The sequence below is a fragment of the Jaculus jaculus genome, chromosome 10 (genome assembly GCF_020740685.1).
Source record: "Jaculus jaculus isolate mJacJac1 chromosome 10, mJacJac1.mat.Y.cur, whole genome shotgun sequence".
NCBI classification, from domain to species: Eukaryota; Metazoa; Chordata; class Mammalia; order Rodentia; family Dipodidae; genus Jaculus; species Jaculus jaculus.
In genome coordinates this window covers 100,632,653-100,656,115 of record NC_059111.1, presented here as the reverse complement: position 1 = coordinate 100,656,115, position 23,463 = coordinate 100,632,653, and the positions used below count along the sequence as shown (strand labels likewise).

At 44.7% G+C, this 23,463-nt stretch overlaps 1 protein-coding gene across 4 annotated transcripts in view; it reads left to right on the top strand.

The window, feature by feature from the left end:
• Hipk2 (homeodomain interacting protein kinase 2) overlaps nt 1-23,463 on the top strand; it is a 221,968-nt gene that overhangs the window by 134,626 nt on the left and 63,879 nt on the right. For all 4 annotated transcript variants that reach the window (XM_045160101.1, XM_004661171.3, XM_004661169.2 and 1 more), the window contains exons 3-7: nt 14,494-14,617; nt 14,908-15,027; nt 16,723-16,809; nt 18,802-18,986; nt 23,228-23,390. In XM_045160101.1, the coding sequence (XP_045016036.1) occupies nt 14,494-14,617; nt 14,908-15,027; nt 16,723-16,809; nt 18,802-18,986; nt 23,228-23,390 (679 nt within the window). The remainder of the gene's footprint in view (nt 1-14,493; nt 14,618-14,907; nt 15,028-16,722; nt 16,810-18,801; nt 18,987-23,227; nt 23,391-23,463) is intronic.

Sequence of the window (23,463 nt, the reverse complement as noted above, 5' to 3'; positions counted from 1 at the left end):
TACTGAATGCTTCATTCCAAAGGCCCAGAGTCCCAGCTCTTGGATTACAAAGAGGTCTTATTGTTAGGATGAAGAGTTTATGGGAACATGGGGCAATGGTATTGTCTTCTAGGGGGAACAGCTCAGCCTCTTGCACTGACAGAAAAGTTCTGCTGTGTTCTGTTCAGTTTGCTTTGGGTTTCCCACCTGAGATTTGGTGGCTGTCCCCAGGGGGTATCACACTGTCAACATCAGAGTTGAAGGCTCCAGTAGCTTTCAGACTGCCTCTCTGCTACCCTTCTGCACCCCCTAGTGGCAGATGTGAAGAGCCAGCAGAGTTTTTCTTCTGGGACCCAAACCCAAGAGCAGAATTGAGCTTGGTTTTGTTTGCTTTTGTTTCTCTCAGCTCTTTTAGGACAACTTGAGTGCTTGAAGGTATTCCTTCAATAAGCTGCTCCTGGCTGACAACATAGAGTTTGTGCCCATTCTGTTTGGCAGAATTCTCCTGTCCTAGCTTCTGCCGCAGCAACCAGCCAGCTTGCCTTGAGAGTTCCTGCTTTGTTCCCACCCTGACTTGATCCCAGCTGGTCAAACTGTGAGAAGACAAGCCTTAGTTAAGCTGCTGTGTGGTAGTTTCCTGCTGTCGAGCTGGGTGAAGGACATACCCTCCAGGGTCCTCATTTCCTGGTTTGGTTTCCTGGCACAGCCAGAATCATGCATGCTTTCCCTAGTGAGCAAGGTCAGCCTCCTCTCTGTGGCTTTTCTAAGACCACATACTCCTGCTGGCTTCAACAGGGCCACATTCTGTATTTACTGGGTCAGAACAAACCCTACTGGATGGCATCGAGCTTCTGAAAACTTGCTCAGCACAGTATTAGCAGGTTTTGGTTTAACTAAGGTGCAGTCGAGGAAAAGAAGCCTACTCCAGTGGGTATTTGCCATCTCACTCAGTGGGTTCTTTCAGAGCTCGTGTTTCTGGCTTCTGCTGTCTTAATTAGTCTAAACCCAGTTGGTAGGACTGGATGAATCTCCCTTTGAAAGAAGAAGCAAGTTTCTATCATTGGTGTCCTCCCTTTTTTTCTCCGACCACCGGCCATCTACAATGACTTACCACTGACACCCCTCCCCCATGATGACATGAGACTGCAAGAAATCCCTGTGTGTGGTGCAGTCATTCAGCTAACAGTTGGGAATGTGGAGGCCTCTCCAGTCCAGGCACAGGGGACCATGGCAAGGAAAGCATCTTGCTTCTTCTGCCTCATATTTACTGAGCAAACATTAACTGAGTACTCAGTATGAACTGGTCAAAACGAAATGTGAAAGCAGTGAGAAAGTTGGCATTTGAATCAGTAAGGTGCACATAAGTAATAGCACTTTCTTAAGGTGCTTTTACCTGGGGTAGAGAGTGAACCTAGAATAATAGGCTCACATGGAAGAAGCCAGCCCTTCCATGGTATGACATCTCATTTTCACTCTGTTGGTAATGTTGATATGTGTCCCCAGGCTGAATAAAGGTGAGGTACTCTATCTGTAGTTGATCCACAGGAATTGAAATTGCAGATTCCCTCCCAGGGCAAAGGAAAGAGGAATTATCCAGAAAGCTGACAGGTGACAGACAGTGTTGAGTTGGCCCTTCCCAGAATCAGCAGTTTTCCCTGAGAAGCCCTAAATGTACAATTTCAACCCTTAGCGTCAGTCAAAAGGCTAACAAAGCTAAAGAAAATGATCCACAAAAGGAGCTATGAGCAGGGCATCACAGAATGTCTGCAGCTGCTCTGCTTACTATCTCCCAGCTCTGTTTTTCCAAGTTCAGCCTTTGGGCTCACCTTGTCTGGAGCCTCATCAGGACAAGGCTTAGGATCCGCCATCTCCATGACTCACACCTGGCTCCTGCGCACCAGTTGCATGCCCCCCCCCCCATTCACACTGGTTTCATAGCCTCTTTTAGGAGAGGGGATGGTGTGTGCAGGGAAGACAAGTGACAAACATGATAGAGATACTTCACTGGTTAGTAGTGACATTGGCCTTTGCTTCCTGATCAATCATTGAACTATATATTTTATTTTGTTTTGTTTTGTTTTTTCAAGGTAGTGTCTCCCTCTAGCCCAGGCTGATCTGGAATTTACTATGGTCTCAGACTTACAGCAATCCTCCTATCTCAGCCTCCCGAGTGTTGGGGTTAAAGGTGTGCACCACCATGCCCAGTGAGCCATACATTTTGATGTATACTTCTTTATGTCTACTTTTCTAGATAGAATGAAATAATATTTTTTTAATTTTTATTTATTTGAGTGCAACAGACACAGAGGGAGAGAGAGAGAGAATGGGCACACCAGGGCTTCCAGCCTCTGCAAACGAACTCCAGATGTGTGCGCCCCCTTGTGCATCTGGCTAACGTGGGACCTGGGGAACCAAGCCTCGAACCGGGGTCCTGAGGCTTCACAGGCAAGCGCTTAACCGCTAAGCCATCTCTCCAGCCCTGAAATAATATTTTGTAAAATCCCATTAAAAAGCACTTGGTGCAGTAGATGTGTAAGATAAGTCACTATATATGTAAATACATACAGAAATTACTAATTGCAGCAGGACATGGTGGCACACACCTTTAATCTCAGGAGGCAGAGGTAGGAGGATCTCCTTGAGTTCAAGGCCACTCTGAGACTACATAGGTCAGCCTGGCCAGAGTGAGACTCTGCTTCAGAAAAAAAAAAAATTCCTAATTGCATTTCCCGGGATATCTAGTAACTGATGACATTTGTTGAACACTTACTTGAGGAAAGTCACGAGCATAAAGCCTTGTCCTGGTGACACGGTAGTCCTAGAGGTCATTGCCAGTTTGGACCAGCCCCGCTCCAGCAACCTTGGGCTTCATGGTAGCAGCACCAGAGGAGTGGAGAGATGGCTTAGCAGTTAAGACACTTGCCTGCAAAGCCCAAGGACTCAGGTTCTATTTCCCAGTACCCATGTAAATCAGATGCACAAGGTGTTGCATGCATCTGTAGTTCATTTGCTGTGGCTAGAGGACCTGGTGGTCCCATTTTCTCTCTATTTGACTATTTCTCTCTCTCTCAAATAAATAAATGAATAAAATAGGATTTTTTTAAAGGCACCAGAAATCAGACTGGGAGATTTATGCCATGCAGGCTGAGGACAGGCAAAATAAGTACAGCACATGTGGGTAGGGCGAGGGTTCTAGGAACTCCAGAGCTGACTAGTGTCTTTGAAATGACCCATTGTGCTTTTCTTAGAAATGATCCAAGCTGGTTTTTCCAAGGAACATTTCTTACTGAGATTTGGACTTCTTAGTGTTTTGTTTTTTTAATGTGTCTTGTTTGCTCTTGTGTTTGTCTCTTTCCCTTCTCTTCCCTTCCTTTCTTCCTTTTCATATTTCTCCAAGCCCTGTCAAAATGCTTTATGTGGATCCACACCTCTGGCTATGTTTACTTTTTTACTTAACCTATCAAATATCAACACATTGAGAGACTAGTTTCAGAATGTGCTCTGGACATCTGAGGACTGGCCTCCAGGATACCCCTTTGGAGATTATATTCAGGTTAAGTTCCAGAGCCAACGTCTTCCATATGTAAGCAAGAAACTAGAATCTGGGGGCTAGAGAGATGGCTTAGCAGTTAAGCCCTTGCCTGTGAAGCCTAAGGACCCCAGTTCGAGGCTCAATTCCCCAGGACCCATGTTAGCCAGATGCACAAGGTGGTACATGCATCTGGAGTTCATTTGCAGTGGCTGGAGTCCCTGGTGTGCCCATTCTCCCTCTCTCTCTGCCTCTTTCTCTCTCTGTCTGTCACTCTCAAGTAAATAAATAAAAATAAAAAAAACTAGAATCTGATTTTGATGGTTAACAGAATTGGAGTAACACTGGGAATCAAGGCTTAGCATGAAAATTATGTGTTTGAGCCTGGCATAGTGGTGCATGCCTTTTATCCCAGTATTCAGATCACTGTAAGTTTGAAGTTCCAGGTCAGCCTGGGCTAGAGTGATACCCTATCTCAAAAACAGCAACAAAATTATGTGTATATGTGTATTTAATGCACACATGGGAAAATCTCCTTTGGAGTCAAGATGTTCACTGCCAATACAAATAAAAACAATTGCCCTCAGACCCTAACATGGTGCTCCCAACCTGCCTTTAGGAGACTGTCCAAGTGTGACATGAGAATGAAGTCAACATCTAGACCAAACTGTGATTGTATCATCCTCCCATATGGACACAAGGATTCATTCCAATGTCTTTGGCATTTCTCTTGTGATGGTTGAGAATGCTGAAATAAGACATTAGGCCAAACTTCTAGAATATCTCTTCTGTAAGTTTGTTGTATAGATTTTATGAAATTGTGACCTCCAAAGGCACGAGTGGGGTCACCCCATGGCTCTTGTTCTGAAGTCGAAGCCCATTTTTTGTAGCAGCTCTCCACTGATGTCTCTGCAGGTAATTTACTGCTGGTCAGGCATCTCATAATTCCCAGCAAGTAGGCTGGTCAGTTCCAAGGATGGCTGTGTATAAGCTCACGCAATATGGTGAGGGACCCCAGGTCAACTTTACCATGATGTTTTGTTTTTGGAATCCCAATCATGTGTATCTTTTCCCTTCTCTTCATTCCCCAATCAAAGACCTCCTGTAGCAGACAGATTCAGGTTCGCTGAGATGAACTTCCAGATCAGGCACAGTTATGGAGGACGGGATATTTATTGAAGCCTACAGATCCAGGGGAAGTTCCATAAATGGCAGAAGAAGCTGCCTTCACAGGACCAAGCAGAGAGAGAGAAGTACAAGCCTAAAGGTCAAAAGCCACAGCACACTTTAGGAACTCCAGCTAGGCATACTTTGCATATCTTTAGATTGAAATCTGAAACACACCATCACACCTTAAGATCACCCAGTGACATTGCCTCCAGCCAGGTGGCTACAGATGCAAACTACAAACAAACAACTGAATATATTGGGGGCCATCTCTTCAAACCACCACACCTCCTATTTGCCAAATCCCTTACTGGGACTAGCTAAGTCTGGATTACTATTTAAATCTCTGCTTGGATCCACTGAACTTCCCCAGACAGGATCTGAACTCATTTACTGCAGATGCAGTGCTAGTTTTTCTTATAGGATTGCCTGTGATCCAAGTGTGTTCTCTGTCCAAGCAGTTGCCCAGGGTGCTCTCCAGCCCTTCCCTTTGAGTGGTCTTCTTTGCAGATGGCATGTTTCTGTCTCAAGTTCTTTTCATATTACCTCCTCTTCATCACCCTTCAGAGTTCTGTTGCTATTTCTAGGGTCCTGTGTTGCTTTGATGTAATCCCCTGCCTCCCCTCCAGGTCACCAGCTCAACAGTGGCTCAAAGCTTGTGACACCATTGCCAAGTCTCCTTATTTTTGCAGTGGAAACATAAGATTTAACAACCCATCCGAAATACAATTTTACATTTTGATTGCTTTTGCCCCAACCATACTGAGGTTACTTTCAATCTACATATATTTGTAGGAATGGGCTTTTCGCTGCAGTTCAATTTGAGTACACCTTATAATATCAGTGATTATAAAATACCAAGAACTAATAGAGTGTCTTGCTTCCAAGGAGTTCAAACTGCTTTATAATTCTACTGACCATAATTTATCTTCATAAACTGCCATAGAGACAAGAGAAAAAGCAAGATTAATAATCACATTTTATGGATGGTGAAATAAAAACTCAGAGAAATGAAGTAACATTTTTCCAGAAATGCTCCACTCCTCTCCCTGTGCTCTCTGATTGAGATATATAGATTGATTGCTCACAGGGAGTGCCTATGAACCTTACCCTTGCTTTGTCAGAGCACTGTGAACATGAGTGAGACCTTGCCTCCTGGCAGGCACTCAGTGAGGAGGTTAGGGTGAGCAAGGGTGTGTTCACAATTCCTGCATCTCAGACTTCCCTTGTTGTGAATGCTCTGAGTAAACACAGGTCAGCTCCGCCCACCTAGATCTGCAAGCCTGTTCCCTACACTATGTTCCCAGAGTGTCACTATGACCTTATGACTGCCATTCTTAAAGGAGAAGAAAGGGCTCCATGCAGCTCAGGGCAGGTGTTGCCTTTTTAGTCCTTGTCTTGCAGTTCAAAGCATGCTGTGACCATCACTGTGGGAGCAAATAAATGGAAAGGGGGAGGGTCAGTAAACAGATATGGAGTTCTGCTTCTAAAGCTCCGTAAGAGGCTTATGGCCTGTGGTTGTAGATTAAGCAGGACTTTCCTAAGCAATATATAAGAAGAAAGGGGGTCTTTAAACATGAGGGAAAGAATCTGGGGGTACAGTTCAGTGGCAGAGCACTTGCCTGGCATGAGCAAGACCCTGGGTTGGATCCCAAACACCAAAATATAAAAAAAGAAAAATAGCCAGTCATGGTGTTGCACGCCTTTAATCCCAGCACCCGGGAGGCAGAGGTAGGAGGATCGCCATGAGTTTGAGGCCACCCTGAGACTCCATAGTGAATTCCAGGTCAGCCTGAGCTAGAGTGAGACACTACCTCGAAAAACCAAAAGAAAGAAGGAAAGATAGTAAAGGGTTATTTTTAATTTGTTTATTTATTTGACGGGGAAATAGAGAAGTAGATAAAGAGAGAGAATGGGCATTCCAGGGCTCTAGCCATTGCAAACGAACTCCAGATGCACATGCCACCTTGTGCATCAGGCTTATGTGGGTACTGGGGAATCAAACCTGGGTCCTTGGGCTTCACAGGCAAGTGCCTTAACCACTAAGCCATTTCTCCAGCCCTATTCTTTTTGTTTGCTCGCTGTCACGTAGATTTAGACAAATAATAGGTAAATGATTGAATGTCTGATGGTTCTTGTGCTCTATGTCAGACCTTGAGTGAAATGCTTTCTATGATGCTCTCCTTTTTGTTGTTGTTGTTTTTCAAGGTAGGGTCTCACTCTAGTCCAGGCTGACCTGGAATTCACTATGTAGTTTCAGGGTAGCCTTGAACTCACAGCGATCCTCCTACCTCTGCCTCCCAAGTGCTGGCATTAAAGGCATGCGCCACCATGCCCGGCTCTATGATGCCCTTTTTAATCCTCATTCCAGCACCAAGAAGAATCTGTATGGCCAGCACTTAACAGTGCTATAGGATTGTGCACCTGGGCACGAAACTCCTGCCTTAAGTCTCCACATCTGTCTTGAAGGTCATCCCTTTGGAGTCACGTGACCTGGACTGGTCTAGGAATGGCCTGTGTACTATCAAGAGAGCAGTTGAGCTAAATATCAAAGCTTCAGTAATTGATGTGTTACAAGTGACAGGTTTTTTTTTTTAATCTTTCTATAGAAAAAAATGGAATGTTCAGTGTCTTGCAATAGGAATATTGGAAAGGAACAATCTCTTTCATAGGTGTAAGTTTTGTCTTACAGTTCATGCTATGTCTAAAATAGTCTCTGATGTCCTAGTATAGTCAGGGTTGCATGAGATTCCACTGTGGCCGGAAAGAAAAGAAGCAGCAATGACAGATGTATGATCTACAGAATGGGAGAGATCATTATACCCAGGGTCCTCCCTGTTCTGGACCAAGCTGAGAACAGAAACAGCCTCCGTGGCAGACACTGAATGTGATTACCAACCTCCCAAACCAGGAAAAGTCTGAAACAGAAAGGCGGAGCCATCTGCCTCTTGTCATAGGAGGTGTTGTCAAGGCAATGTTGCCAGCCCTGTGGGTGGGGGGCGGGGACTGCTGGGAGCTGTGGTTGGCACATTCTTTCTGGAAATGTGTATTGAGCACCTTCCATTCCTCCGGTGTTGGGGATACAAGCAGTGTCCCAGAAAAGGCACATGCACTCATTATGCCCTGTGCCTGCAGGCTGTTCCTACGTTGTCACATGTCCAGGCTCAGCTGAGACTTTTCTGGGAAGCCCCACACTCTGCCTCTTCTCCCCAGTTCACCCTCCTCTGTGTATTTTGTCCATGCTTTGCATACCATATCTTAGCTGTTGGCATGTGGCTGCCTCTAACTAGACAGTGAGCTAGAGGAGCCACAGTGTCTAGTTTATTGTTTGATCGTCAGTACCCATCAGTGTGCCTGCACAAAGTCATAGTCATGGTGGCTGAATAGTTGACCAAGGCAGGGAGAAGTGCAGCCGGAGCCAAAGCTCAGCTTAGGATGACCACTGGTCAGTTTGTTTCATAGAAGGGAAGTGCTGTGGCAACCATCAAGCATGTGTCAGGGGAGCTGAACAGACTTTGACTTTGGAACATCCGGGAGCACAGAGCCTTGCAGACTGGTAGTGTGGGGTAGGGTAGAGGACAAGGCCTTGCCAAGATCACAGCAGAATGGTCTTACATTCCATGTGAATTACTGGGAACCAAATAGAGAAGTCTTCCTTTCCTGGGGGCTCAACAGCTATTGATAGGGCAGCCATTGTGTGCCCAGGTAGGCATCAGAGATAAGTGAGACACAGACCTTTGAAGGTTTAGAAAGGGACAGATAACCAAGCATGTGTTGATGGGTCAAAAATACAATGCCTTATTTTCTTTTTATCAAAAATACAGAAATTTCAGTGTCTTGTGATAAAAATGTGGGGAAGAAACTGTCCTCTTTTTTATGTGAAAACTTTGTATGTGCTTTAAGAATTTTTTATGTCTCAAATAGTCAAAAGGAGATTTATTAAAGATGGTTTCGGTGGGGCCAGCAGGTGCTCAGTTAATATTTACTGGACCAGTCTGGGGTAGAGATGCCATCCATGTTGGCATCTTGAGCAGCTGGAATAGTGAGCACAGGGAAATGGGCAGCATATGTATGAGTAAAGAAGGTTGGAAGGGTTGTGGAGGAAAGGGAACTTATCAGAAGTACATCAGTGTGCACAGAAAAGGACACCTTCTTCAAGATGGGAGAGGGATGCAAGGTGGCTAGGAATATCTGAAACCAAAGGCAAGAGAGCGATGGATGGTTGTGGCTGATGAGTACTTGATTTAGCGGATAGCAATGCAAGCTGAGCAGGAGCCAACTCCAAGAGGCTGATCTTGTGCCTTTAATTCCAGCACTAGGGAGGCTGAGGTAGGAGGATTGCTGAGATTTTGAGGGTATCCTGAGGCTACAGAGACAGTTTGAGGTCAGCCTGGGCTACAATGAGACCCTGCCTAAGAAAGGGAGAGAGAAATATATCAATTGATTCTAAGAGGCCCAATGACTATGGCCATAAAATAAAAGATTTAGACCAAGTTCCTAAACCTACATGACTTTGTTTCCACTTCTATCCTTCCACACATTCCTTTTTTGCTCTGAGTCTTTGGTGAGCTACCTCCTGTAAAGATGCCCAGCCTTCTGCTGTCTTCCTTGCGTGGGTGACTGGAAAGGTAAACATGGACTAGAATGCATGTGTCTCCGTAGGCTGAGTCCTGCCCCGGTGCCCAGCCTTGGTTCTGTCATGAAGGCTTTACTTTTACTCTCTTTTGTCTACTCTGACTTAGGACTTCCAGTTTGAGTTACACAATTTCAACCTTTAAAACTTTTTAAAATATTTTTATTTATTGTGCTGGAGAGATGGCTTAGCGGTTAAGCGCTTGCCTGTGAAGCCTAAGGACCCCGGTTCGAGGCTCGGTTCCCCAGGTCCCACGTTAGCCAGATGCACAAGGGGGCGCACGCGTCTGGAGTTCGTTTGCAGAGGCTGGAAGCCCTGGCGCGCCCATTCTCTCTCTCTCCCTCTATCTGTCTTTCTCTCTGTGTCTGTCTCTCTCAAATAAATAAATAAATAAATAATTTAAAAAAATATTTTTATTTATTTTGGAGAAAGACAGAATGGGTACACCAGGGCTTCTAGCCACCGCCAACAAACTCTAGACACATGTGCCATTTTGCGCATCTGGCTTTACATGGGTACTGGGGAATTGAACCCAGTAGTTATACTTTGCAAGCAACCACCTTTAACTGCTGAGCCATCTCTTCAGCCTACATATTTTCACTCTTGATGATGATTGAGTGGTAACTGGCTTCCAGGAATGTGCTCCCCACATCAATTTGGTAGGGGAGACAAGTAGTATGTTGGTTATTGGGAAAGTGCTATAAAGTGATATTGATGGCACTTTAGATGGAGACTGACTGATGTCAGGGGAGGTCTGTCTGTGGCAGTGATAATTGAGCCGAGATGTGAAGGATAATGAAACAGCTATTTAAGAGCCACTGAGTAAACACTGATGCATCACCTGAAAACTTCAGGCCCAGAAGGCTCTTAGGGTGTTCTTGAACTTGAGAACCCTCTGAGATGAAGTCCTATTGAGCTAGAGCAGTGATTTGAAATAGCAGTGGAAAGATGTACAGGGTGCTTATGGGTGACCCTGGGATTTCATGCTGAATATGGTGGGGGCCTCTGAGGCTTGCTTAGCTGCTGGAGGAAGAAGGTAGAGGAAAACTGATAGGAAGCATCGGGTAAGGAAGTGGCTGAGGCCAGAGCCAGGCTAGAAGAGATAGTGGCTTGGGGACTGGTCTGAAGTGGACTTTGATAGACTGGATGGTGGAGATGAAGGGCGAGCTAGGAATCCAAGATCATTCTCAGATTTCTGGTTAAGCAGCTGGTATTTGATGCCTTCAGTAGAATGAGGTGGACAAAGGAACCTGCAAGCTCTGCATGACTGTGACACAGAGCAGGGGAGGTTCCAGACCCTCAGAACATGAGCCTGGAACTGAGAAGTCCAAGATGAGACAGAGATTTGGAAATACATGTGGAACCTAAACCTGTGGAAACGGGTAAGGCTACTGTGTCAGTTTCCTAGAACTGCTGTAAAAAGGACAACAAAGTTCATGGCTTGAAACACTAGACACCCTCACAGATCTTCAGGCCAGAAGACCAAAGTCAGGGTCCCCGCAGGAACATGCTACCTCTGAAAGCTGTAGCGGAGCATTTTCCCTTACCTCTTCCAGCTTTAGGCAGCCCATTGGCTTGGGACAGTATCATTCCAATCCCCACCTCTGATATTGCATGGCTATATTGCCAGGGTCTGTCCAAAGTTCTCTCTTTTTAAAAGGACATCATGCATATTGGATTAGGACTTATCTACTCTGGCACGTCCTCATATACACTAATTATACTTGCAACAACCCCACTCCTAAATAGGTTTACATTCTGAGACCCCAGGATTTCAGCATATCTCTTTTGTAGTACTGGGGGGTGAATTGGGGGTCTTATACATGTTAAGTGAGTGCACTGCCACTGATCTGCATCCTCAGCCTAGCACATCTCTTTGGGGGTTGCAAAACGACCCATGAACATTACCTGGAGCAAGAATGGGAAGAGAAGAGCAGAGGGGCTAGCATGGAGCAATTGGACAGAGGAGGATGACTCAGCAAAGGGAATGGAGAAAAGACCATAAGCACACAGGCAGGAGAGTGTTATAGGAAGAGAGCTATGGAAAATAATATTTAGTGTTGCAAAACCAGAGGGATGGTCAGCTGCGTAGGAGGAAGGCAGCTCTCGGATCTCAGAGCCAGGACACTGACCAGTGGGTATGACCGCATGGGGGCCACACTGGGCCTGCTAGTGCGGCACTTGAGCACAGCAGCATCCGAGCCCTGAGAGGCTAGTGTGCAGCAAGGAGGTGGGATGGCAGCGCTCAGTTACCAGTCAAAGGATTGGGCATGGTGGGGGAGCAGACTCCAGAGGAAGAATTTGGGTTGGTGTTTGGGGTTTTACTTATTTGTTTTGTCCTTGCATTTTGCTTTGTTTTCCAAAGTGGGAGCTGCTGAGGTATTTGCGTGCTGTACTAGGTGTTTTTCATGTCTCTGTATCATGCATGTTTTATATTCAACCTGTCCTTGCTATAGTGTTGCCTTCCTATCTTGAAAGGTCCTTCATGAAGAAGACTATGCTATTAGTTTTGTCCCCCAGCCATCTAGCCCAGTGTTTAAGCATTTATTCTCTATGGTTAGAGCAATAAAAGTATTCTGCTGCTTGTACTTCTCATGGTATCATGACTGCCACTTCCTGGTAGACTGAGAACAACTTTCACAGACCCTATTCATGTAATGTCAGTTGCTAACACCTGTGTCTGATGTTTCTTGCCAAAGAACATCACCAGAGTGCCTGCATGACATTCTCAGCTGCTGGAATCTGCCATGCACAACACCAGGGAACAGAAGCTGGATTGAGAGGTGTCCACAGGTTGGAAGCTGCCTGCCTAGGGGCAGTGAGAACCAGCTTGGTAACTTGATAGGACAAGCAGGCCCACAATCAAGTGCAGGGAAGACCCAGGGGAACTAGACTCACCTGTTCCTAAAATAGTCACAAGACAGGAATGTCACACCTCAACCCCAGACAGACTGCTGAGGACAGCCTGGGCCAGAGTGCCCTCCCCAGTGACAAGACCTGAGTCCACATAAGCACAGACTCTAGAACAAGATGCAGGAAGAAAAGCACCTTGTGATAGTGTCATTTTCTTCGTCATGTTCTTGTCAAATATAGCTTTCTTTTCTAAGGGATGTGGTAGGTTTTGTTTGTTTTCCATCTCTAGAGACAATGCAGAGCCAATCTGCCAAGTGCAATCTCCTCAGTTAAGACATGAGAAGTAAATCTGAAAGTCCTGGGGAAGGGGTGCTTGGAGGACACAGGTGACCTAGGCAAGTGGTGGGATCAGATTGAGGCACATAAAATGAGGGTGGGGTAGAAATAGATCACAGAACAACTGCAGGCTCCCCCAGCTCTCAGATGCCTGAAGGTATGAGCATCTTTATGGCTCACACATGCACCAGAAAAGAGGAGGGGCAAGTGGGAGAGCACATTCCCAGCAATGAACAGACAGGGACAACAGAAGACCATTTATTTTTTCATTTTTTAAATATTCTTATTTATTTATTTGTAAGCAGAGAGAAGATAGAAGAGAGGCAGAGAGGGAAAATGGGCACACCAGGGCCTTTAGACACTGCAAATGAGCTCTAGATGCATATGCCACTTTGTGCATCTGGCTTTATTTGGGCCTGGGGTATTGAACCTGAGTCATTAGGCTTTGCAGGCAAACACCTTAACTGCTGAGCCATCTTTCCAGCCTCTAAAAGATCTTTTAAATGACATAAGACAATGTGCTACCTGACCCCAGCAATACTCCCTTCTGTTAGTTTTCACCCTAATGAAATGTCTGAGAAAAAAGGTTTCTTCTGGCTCCCAGTTGTGAGGACTCCAGTCCATGATACTCCTGCGCTGAGGCAGCACGCCACGGTGGAAGTCCTTACATCCTATGCAAGAAAGAGGATGTAGCCATGGACCCACAGCCTCTTCCCATGGACCCACAACCCCTTCTAAGGCACAACCCCAGTGACCCAAGGATCTCTCTCTAGGCCCCACCTCCTAAAGGTCCCATCATCTGCCTTTAGTACCATCCTGGGAACCAACCCTTTAACCCGTGGACCTTTGGAAGACATTCTACATGCAAACCCTGGTACTCTCCCTTGCTGCCCAGACCAATCCTAGTGTCACAGCACTGAAGAACAAAACATCCTTAAGACATTTTGGGGTTTCGTTTGTTTGATTGATCAACTATATTTCAAAAAGAAAAAAAAAAGACTAGCAATTATTAGAACAAATATAAAGAGGCTGATGGAAATAGTTCCAGTGGTGGTCTTCTTGCCCCTTGTGAAAGGTGACCAAGGTGAAGGAAAGCCCTGTGGCATGGCTCTGTCAAAGGGACCCTTGTGCAGATAGCTTGAGTTGGGCTAATGTGTCTCTGTAAGTGGCTTCCTTTGAAATTTCTAGTGTGTGACCTTGTCTGTCATTTGAAAGGACATTAGCTCCTCTAGTCAGGAAAGGACTGTCTGTTGAGTTTATAATAGAATTCTGGTTTCCTCTCAAGATGATATATTCCTGAACAGGGTTCTACAAGTGTAACATTAGAGAACTTCTATAGATTAACTTTTTAGAAGCTAATAAAAAAAAAAAAAGTAATTGTAGTGTTTCCTTAGGGAAATGTGATACAGGCCCCTAAGAAAAGATCATAAGTCTGAATGGTAGCAGACTTAATTTAAGTATTATTTTAAGTGGGTACAACTTCTTTTATGTACTCCTGAAAGGAGACTTTAATCTGTTTCAGAATCTCTTTCTAAAAGCTGGTTATTCTTAAAAGAATTCCAGATCATACCAGGCGTAGTGGCACACGCCTTTAAATCCCAGAACTAGGGAAGCAGAGGTAGGTGAATCACCATGAATTGGAGGCCACCCTGAGAGTACATAGTGAATTAAAAAAGAATTTCCGGTCTCAAGCTATAAAAGCTAACTCCCTACTGCCTCTGCAGTGGTTATCAGCTCATTTGGCTGGAATGTGACAGGAACAATGTCTGCAGATACAGTATGTCAGTTCTGCAGGTGCCCACCTGTCCTTCATCTCTGCCAACCAACTAACCATGTCCTCTAACTAGATGACCAAGCCAAAGAATGGAGGGGTCACTGCGACACAGACCTCTCCCAAGGACTCTACAGCTCAGTCTCAGTCAGCCATGATACATCGGGACAGGCTAGAACTCATCAGAAATGGCTGCCAATGGCTCCTTCTGCTCTTCCTTTCCAGGGCCCCTGAGATCATCCTTGGTTTGCCATTTTGTGAAGCGATTGATATGTGGTCCCTGGGCTGTGTCATTGCTGAGCTGTTCCTGGGTTGGCCGTTATATCCAGGAGCTTCTGAGTATGATCAGGTGGGTCCAGGTGCAAGGATTCATGTCTGTTTAGAAAATCTGGGGTTAGCATTTCATTTATATTCTGACCTGTAGGTGCCAGGGTGGGCTGTCCCATTGCCTCCCTCATCCCACTTTTCTTAACCTTGCTAAATATTTATGCCTTCCTTTAATTTTTTTCTTTCTTTTTAATTTATTCCTTTCCCTCTAAAACTGGTATTTTCCCCGTTTTCTCAAAATCACTAGAGCCATGAGTATGCCATGTACAGAGACAGGAAAAGCCCTGACCTCTTTCTCATCTTTTCTTGCAGATTCGGTATATTTCACAAACACAGGGTTTGCCAGCTGAATATTTATTAAGCGCAGGGACAAAGACAACTAGGTTTTTCAACCGTGACACAGACTCACCATATCCTTTGTGGAGGCTGAAGGTAGGAAGAGTGTCATTCCCCCACCCCTGCCTTTCCTCATCAGTGTTGCACCATTCAGGAAGAAGGGTGTAATCTCATTTCGGGGAGCTTTTAACATCTGTGGGTCGATCCTGGGGCTCACTTTAATTTGGGATATGGGATGCAGCTATGAATGTAAGATGGCTGAATGGCTGAATTTGAATGTTTGAAAGCACATGTTTCCTCAGCCCACTGTCACCTAAACTATGCACCAAGGGAGAGCTGGTGAACTCCTTCCTATGAGCCTTCATGACTGACTTGTGCTAGGGAAATGAGGCAGCCACACTTCCCTTGAAGAAATCACAGTCCAGAAGGGAACAGGACCAGCGCTACAAGCTTTGGCCCCCTGTTTATTGATTACCTTCCTCCTGGAAGAAAAACAACGTGGAACCCAAGGGTAACTCAAGTGAGCCAAGAGATAGCAGGGTCAAGAGCCAAGGGCCAGGGAGAAACATTTGCACTGGACCCTAGAGGATGGAGAGCAGTTTTCCCAATACAGAAGTAAAGGGCAAAGAAAACAGCCTAAGCAATGCAAGTGTCACACAGCCCCCACCCCCAGGGGACGTTCTGATTTGTCTAGGCCTGTGGACACTCTAAGCTCCTGGGTCATTTTTTCCCTTAATGGAAACATATTTTGCCCTCACTTTGATCTGTGCTTAGTAATTAAAATTAATGTACTTTTCTGGGAAGGAGAAACAAATAAAGGTCTTAAGTATGTTTTATATTCATTTTTTGCAGTAGGTTGGGTTAGTGGCTTTTTTTTTTTTTTTTTTTGACAGAACCCCCAACCCAAATCTAATACAGTTTAAAGAAAAATATGTAGTCACAAAAGATTGGGAAATGAGATGCAGGAGCTAAGTAAGCTCTTGGGCTGCAGGTAGGATACCTGGCATTCATTAACTGTGAGGTTTGAGTATCAAGATCAGCTTTAGTAATATGTCCTACAGTAGAGGGAAGGCCAGAAGGGACAACTGCTGCCTGTGCATCTTACCAAGACCCTCCTTCCACATGTCTAGCTGCTCCCAGATGCTGAGCTGCTTAAGTGAAAGTCTGAAGATGAATTACCTGTGGTCCATGAATGAGTCCAAAACCCCATGACAACTGAAAGTGGCAGCTTCCCAGCCACTGGGGTAATGGATGTCCGTGTCCTGACTCCAGGCAGAAGGGCAGCATAGAACACAGACTCTGGAGATGGCTGCCACGTGGCCAGTAGCCTAAGTCCCCAAAGCTTTATTCCTGTGTTCCTAATTGCCATGATCATGAAGAACATTTCATGAGCCAGTGTGTCTTGAAACAGTAGAAGATAAGATGTTTAAGGGCTTGTTAAGTAAAATGAAATTTTAAAACATGTCAAAAAGGGGCTATTGCTGAAGTCTGACCTTCAGTGTTGGGGAGGCTACGGCTTGATGAGGATTGTAGCATGTTAAATTCTCCTTAGAACACTTGGTAATTGATTCAGAGTAAGGCATGAATATAGGTTCTCATGGAAAGACCAGAAGATGAGTTATCATGGATGAATAGAAAAATTTTTGTGCAGGTTACTTTAAGAAGGATCAAAGTCTGCTCTAGAACGTAAAACAGAGGCCCTGTGGAGGGAGAAGCAGGAGCTCAAAAGTCTGAGATGCAGAGACTAGGAGATAAGTCACATTACCAGTCAACTGTTGCCTCTCTTCCTAGACACCAGATGACCATGAAGCAGAGACGGGGATTAAGTCAAAAGAAGCCAGAAAGTACATTTTCAACTGTTTAGATGATATGGCCCAGGTAAGCTCCATGGGTGAGTATGCAACACAGGCCCTTTAAAAACTACCTGTGATGAAACTTGTGCAAAAGTCTAGAGTGTAAGTTCCATTACCCAACTATGCTCACAACTTTGATCTTGAACAACCATGTGGCAGACTTAGTAAGAATACCATTTGGTCAGTGAAATAGCTTCAGCATACTGCTTCCTGCTTGTCAAATACTGCTGGTCAACTCACCAATGTCTTCTTTGGTACTAAAGGACTCAACCCAGGGCTTTGCATGTGCCAGGCAAGCACTCTACTACTGAGCTGAGAAACCCATTAGTGTACTGGAGTTGATGCCTGTAGTTCAGTCTGCCAGTTTCCTAGGACTGCCATAACAAGCTGCAGCAAACTGGAGGGCTTAAGACAACACATGTTTAACTTTTTCATAGTTCTGGAGGATAAAGTGAGTAATGACAATGTCTTCAGTGTCATGGTCCCTCTGAAGGTCCTAGGGAAAACCACCCATGACTGCCAGCTTCTTGTGGCTTCTGGCATGCTCAGCATTCCTTGCCTATAGCTGCATCACTCTTGTCTCTGCCTCACCCCCCATGTCATCTCTCCTGTGGGTTCCCAGATCGCTTATCTTATGAAACCACTAGTCATTGGATGTAGGGCCACCCTAATCCAGCATGATCTCATCTTAACTTGGTTCTATCTATAAAGATAAGGCCACTTTCATGGTTACCAGGGTTTAGGATTTGATGTTATCCTTTAGGGGGAACTTAATTCAGTCCACTACACTCAGTTCCTATCATCTCACTAGCAGGGACTATATACTCTTTCTTGCCTTTGTGCCCCAGAGGAAAATTCTAGAACTCACTTATTTTTAGTGTAAAGACTAGTCTAAAATCAGAGCAACCAAAAGTGAGGTTTTCTTTAAAGCAATGAGAAATAAAGCTGTAGTCCAATAAACACTTAACACACCACTTACCATAGATCAGTGTAACCAAAAATCCTGATTCTGAGTAAAGTACACTTGTCACTTGATTAGTGGCTTAGATTGTCTGTGAAAACTGAAATTGCTTTCCAGAGCCCATCTTGGGAGGAAAATAAAAAGAGAAAGCACCACAAAACAAGCCTTTTAAAGGCCATGCTATTAGCAACTTGCTCTTGGAAGAAAATCGTGTGCTCAAGGTGCCCTGCTTGCCTTGGCCAGACTGCCAGGAACACAGGGACTATAAACCATCCTGGTCCCAACTTGAGCAAGGACATGGTGATGTACTGAAGGTGGAGGGAAAAGGACACCCAGGTCCTGCCTGTCCTCTCCAGAGCTTGAACAAACCTTTTTTTTAACAGTATGCTCCATTGTGGGGTATCTTTTGCTTTGGTGCATGTGTGTGTGGTAAAGCACATCATATAGCATAAAAAGTATCATCTTAGTCTTTATTTATTTACTTACTTACTTGTTTATTTGAGAGAGAAGGAGGGAGAGAATGGCATGCCAAGGCCTCCAGCCACTGCTGGATGCTTGTGCCAACTTGTGCAGCTGGTTTACATGGGTCCTGGGGAATCAAACTGAGGTTCTTTGCCTGTGCAGGCAGACACCTTAACTGCTAAGCCATCTCTTCAGCTCATCTTAGTCTTTTAAAATGTACAGTTCAGTAGAATTAAGTACATCCACACTGTTCATCCTGTGGTTATTTTCAATGACATGTGAAGAGAGCTGCATTTCAAGTTAGCCAGTTAACATAGGAGAAACTTACATCCTGTCAATGGGATGTATTTTTAAGTGCCAACCACGATGGCCTCTCCCCTTCTGCTCTCTCCTTCCCAGTGCCTGACTATCTTGCCATTCATTCCATTCCTACAGAGGTAGAAGACCTCGCCTATTGGTAATAGCAGCATGTAGGTTATGCCTTCTGCCAGGTGCAGAGTGTGCCCTCCTGGGACTTGGAAGGGAGGTTTGAAGATCAGGGGAGGTTGCAGGGCACACTGGGTCCCTTGGTCACCTGTCCCTGCTTGCTTCTAGGTGAACATGACGACAGATTTGGAAGGGAGTGACATGCTGGTGGAGAAGGCAGACCGGCGTGAGTTCATTGACCTGTTGAAGAAGATGCTGACCATAGATGCTGATAAGAGAATCACTCCAATTGAAACCCTCAACCACCCCTTTGTCACCATGACACACCTACTCGATTTTCCTCATAGTACACAGTAGGTGTCTGCTTGATCCTTGCACCTAGGAACAGCACTTTAAAGGCCTAGATAGTAAATATTTTAGTCCTTACAGTCATCTGGTTTTTATTGCAGCTGCCCAGCTGTGTTCCAGCTGAAAGGAGTCAAAACGCAGCATATGAGCAAAGGCATGGAGCTACATTCCAATCAAACACTTACAACAACACAAGGGCTAGATTGAGGCTTCAGAATGTGGTTTGCTGTATTCTAACACGGAGGGGACAGTAGAACCTGGTAGACCATGGAGCTGGATAAACCAAGCTTGGCTATCAGTACACAAAGGAAAGTAGCCAAAATACCAGTGCCCTAGAAAAGCAAAACTAGTGTCCAGCACCAAAGATTAGTCCCAGAACTGTCCTGGAACGGACCTGGTCTAGTTTATGTTTGTATGTGCTCACTTCTTTGGCATGCCTGTACTTTGCCAGGAGCTGTAGTATAGTAAGAGCAAGGTGGGTGGAGTCCTGCCTGCTGAACATATGCTCTGTAACGCAAAAGGTGTAACTGGTAGCCAAACCACCATGCTGTCATAGGAGAGGGATGTGCTGTGATGCATCTTGTTAACTTGGAGAGCAGCTTGACAGGCCAGAAGACCCCGAGGAGGAAATATCTCTAAGAGGGTGATATGAGCAAGAGGGCTTTGTTGTGTATATATGCTCCATGAAGACCAAGCACCAGAACTGGGGACAGTAGGTGACATGCCAAGGGCCAGTGCCATAGGAGTAAGCCAGGGCAAGCCCTGCCCAGGAAGGAGTTTCCTCTTTATCCAAAGTGCAGTGAGGACTCATTAAAGGACTTTGGGCAAAGGAATGGCTGGTTACATATCTGTTGAACACAGGTCTGGCCAGCTGCTACACAAAAACTTTGCAGCAAGGGTTGGGATGTCAGTTGCTGTCACCATTAGGAGCAGTTAGTAACTTGTCACCAAGTGACAAGTTACTGACTGCTTCTAATGGTCCTAATGTCTCCCATGCATGTGAGAAGTAGAGAAATAGAGAGCTACCTTTCAAGAAGTAAGACTATGCAAAGGGTGTGAAGAAATAGCAAGGCAGAAAAGGTTTTTTGAAGACTAAGGAGACTCAAACAATTTTAAACAGTGACAGGAAGAATCTGATAGCATGCAAAAAAGTGAAGGAAGTTGTTGCTCAGTACTAATTTCCTGAAATGTGTGCAAGACTAGATTAGAGTACATTGAGTGGAGAGATGGGCTGTGTCACTGGAGGATGGGAGACGAGATACCATCATGTCAGCAGGTGTGCTGGTTTAGTGGAAAAAATGAAGTGTCTCTCACAAGTAGATGTTATCTGTTGAGAACAAGATGCTGAAGGCTTAAGAAGGATAGAAAGTTGAGGTAGCTAAGCAGAACATAACAAAAGCAAACTGACCAGAGAAATGTCAGAGGAAGCAGGCATGGTAGTGTGTGCTTATAATCTGTGGCAGAGGGAGGAAAAAAGATGGAAGTGGGCAGAGTGTTGAGCATTGAGGCTAAACATGAACTGATCATGTAGGTGACATTCCCGTGTGAAAGCATAGAGAAAACAGTTAAGTTTGTCCAGGCTGAACTGTTGCCAAACTGTTCACAGAAAAAGCAAACTGGTAGCACACGCCTTTAATCCCAGGTCTGGGTAGGTGGAGGTAGGATGGCCACTGTGAGTTCGAGGCTACCCTGAGACTGCATAGTGAATTCCAGATCAGCCTGGTCTAGAGCAAGACTACTGGGGGAGAGGGGGGGAGTGATAGAGAAGTTGATGAGGCCAGCAAGAAAGTAATTGTAATCCACAATGGCATCTATGGGGAGGCTTAGCTGAAAGGAAAGCACGTTCCATGGGTCCTAAAGAGCTACACACCGTCTGGCCAACTTCACAAATGCTTGTGGCAGTAATAGTTGAATGTGCCAGATGGGCAGAGCATGTGGCCAGGGAAGCAGAATGCTTGAGTTTGTGACTTTTGGAAGAGCTTCAGGTCTGACACACCCAGGGAATGAGTGGTGAGACTGAGGACAAGATCAGTGAGATGAGAGTCCCGAGTGTTTGCTAAGCCATCATCGCTGCCTCTGAAGCATCCCTGGGAGTCAGAAAGTGGCTTGGAGAGTAGTCCAAATCCCTGAGTCCCCAGAACTTACTGGAAAGATAATGGAGAACTCGGGAAGAAGAATCAACTTCTAGGCCTGCCCTGCTATGGTTCCCACCCTTGAGGCCGGACCTCAGCTGAATTACTAGGTGAAAGAACCCATTCATTTATCTATACCAAGATTCCAGGGCTCAATTTGAAAAAAAAAAAAAAAGTTTTTAAAAACAAACCCAAAGTAAAAGCACTTATCCGGATAATCAAAACCCATTGCAGTGAGAAAATTCTGGAGTCTGAAAACTGTGCATTAACGTGTCACAAAATCATGTAATGCTTTAAATACATTCTAAAAAGAATGCATGCTCTATCATTTTATGCCTGCAGCTCCATGTGAAAGCACTTGGCAATAAACCTGGTTCTTAGCAAAAGCTCCAAGCATGTTGTTAGTTACCACAGAATATGTTTTTTTTTTTTCCTCTCAAGGGCTATCAGCTTATTTATTTACTATACATTATGTATTATGTGGCCAGTGTGAATATTCATTAACTTAGAAATTGGGTTCTCTAGGTCATGTTTTAGTTAGATTTTTGAAACTTGGGATCTGGAATCTATCTTTCATGGAAAGAAGCTTCTAGGATAGCCCACAAACATCTGTTTAGTCCAAAATATAGATTGCCTATAGTATGCAGAAATAGAATTTCTAATCTTAAAGTAGAAAACTTACCATATTTATATTCAGTTATTGCAGCACAATTTTTTGCTATAAGTGCTCATATGTGTGTATGTAAGTGTGGAGACCAGACCACAACTTTGGGTGTCTTTTCCACAAGTATGCCACACATCTTTTTTTGTTTTGTTTTGTTTTGTTTTGTTTTGTTTTGTTTTGTTTTGTTTTTTGAGGGTCTCACTGTAGCTCAGGCTGACCTGGAATTCACTCTGTAGTCTCAGGGTAGCCTTGAACTCACTGCCTCTGCCTCCCTGGTTGGTGCTGGAATTATACCCAGCTCATCCATCTTTTTTGAGTCAAGTTTAGACTGGCTGGCCACTGAGCTCCAGAGATCCTCCTGCCTCTGCCTCCACTGCTGGAATTACAAATGTATACAACCACAACAGCACTTTTTATGTAGATAAGGGGATGGAACTAGTTCATTCTTGCAGAGCAAGCACTTTATTGACTGAGCTATCAACCCAGCCCTACAACAGATATTTAAAATGAAGATTAGATAGGATTTTATCTTGAAGAAAAGTGAGAACTGAATGAGAAACAGTGCAGATTCTGGAGGACAGAGTAGATTGTCAGGAAATGGGCTAGATGAGGACAGCAGGGGTCTCTGTTCCTTTATACTGTTTGTGCCCCTTTCATACATTTGTAATTAGGGTTTTCATTTTGATTCATCAAGACAATGGAGGAAGAAAAAGAATTCTTCATGTAACTGGAAAAGAATTAGAAAAGGATAAAGGAGGGGATTGCCAGCCAAATCGTACCTATCTCACAAACTACCTCCCCTCCCAACCTTCCATCTCACTTGCCTTACTCATAAAATAGGAACACTTACATTTCTGCCTTAGGAGTGGTAGAGAACTGAATGTGAGATCACAAACACAAACACTGCTCTCAGTAAATGTTAGCACTATTAATAATTATTAGTATCATTATTGTTTTCATTGCATATCCAACTAATTCCACTGAGGAAAAAAAAATGACCCTGGATGCAGAGTTCCTTGGCTGTGATGCTATTATTGACTCAGGATCACTGGAATGGGAAACACAAGTCAGCTTTGGAGAAGGTGGAAGGCAGGTGTCCATGGGCAGTTTATCTGGCTGTTTATGTATCAGAACTATACTGAGAGTGAATATGAGCAATGATAGTGAAGGAGGATCAATGATGGGAGAGAAGCAGTGAAAGCGCTTTTGTGATATGGGGAATCTGCCCAGTCAGGATGAGGAAAAAGGCAACAGGACAATGGGGAACTCAGATAATGCTGCAAATAGAGGATGTTTAAAGCTAAAGTTAACTTTCACTGTTGTTTACTGGGCTAACCATTCTCTCCTTTTCTCTCTATTTCTCCCCTTTCCCCCATCATCTTCTCTCCTTTCCCCATATTACCTCCTTCCCTTTTCCCTGTCTGTCTGTCTCTGCCTTTTGCATAAACAGTGTCAAATCCTGTTTCCAAAACATGGAGATTTGCAAGCGTCGGGTGAATATGTATGACACAGTCAACCAGAGCAAAACTCCTTTCATCACACATGTGGCCCCCAGCACTTCTACCAACTTGACCATGACCTTTAACAACCAGCTGACCACTGTCCACAACCAGGTGAGTGGTGAGCATCTAGGAAGGCAGGCAGGGATGACCATGTGAATATCAGATTCAATTTCCCACCAAGTCC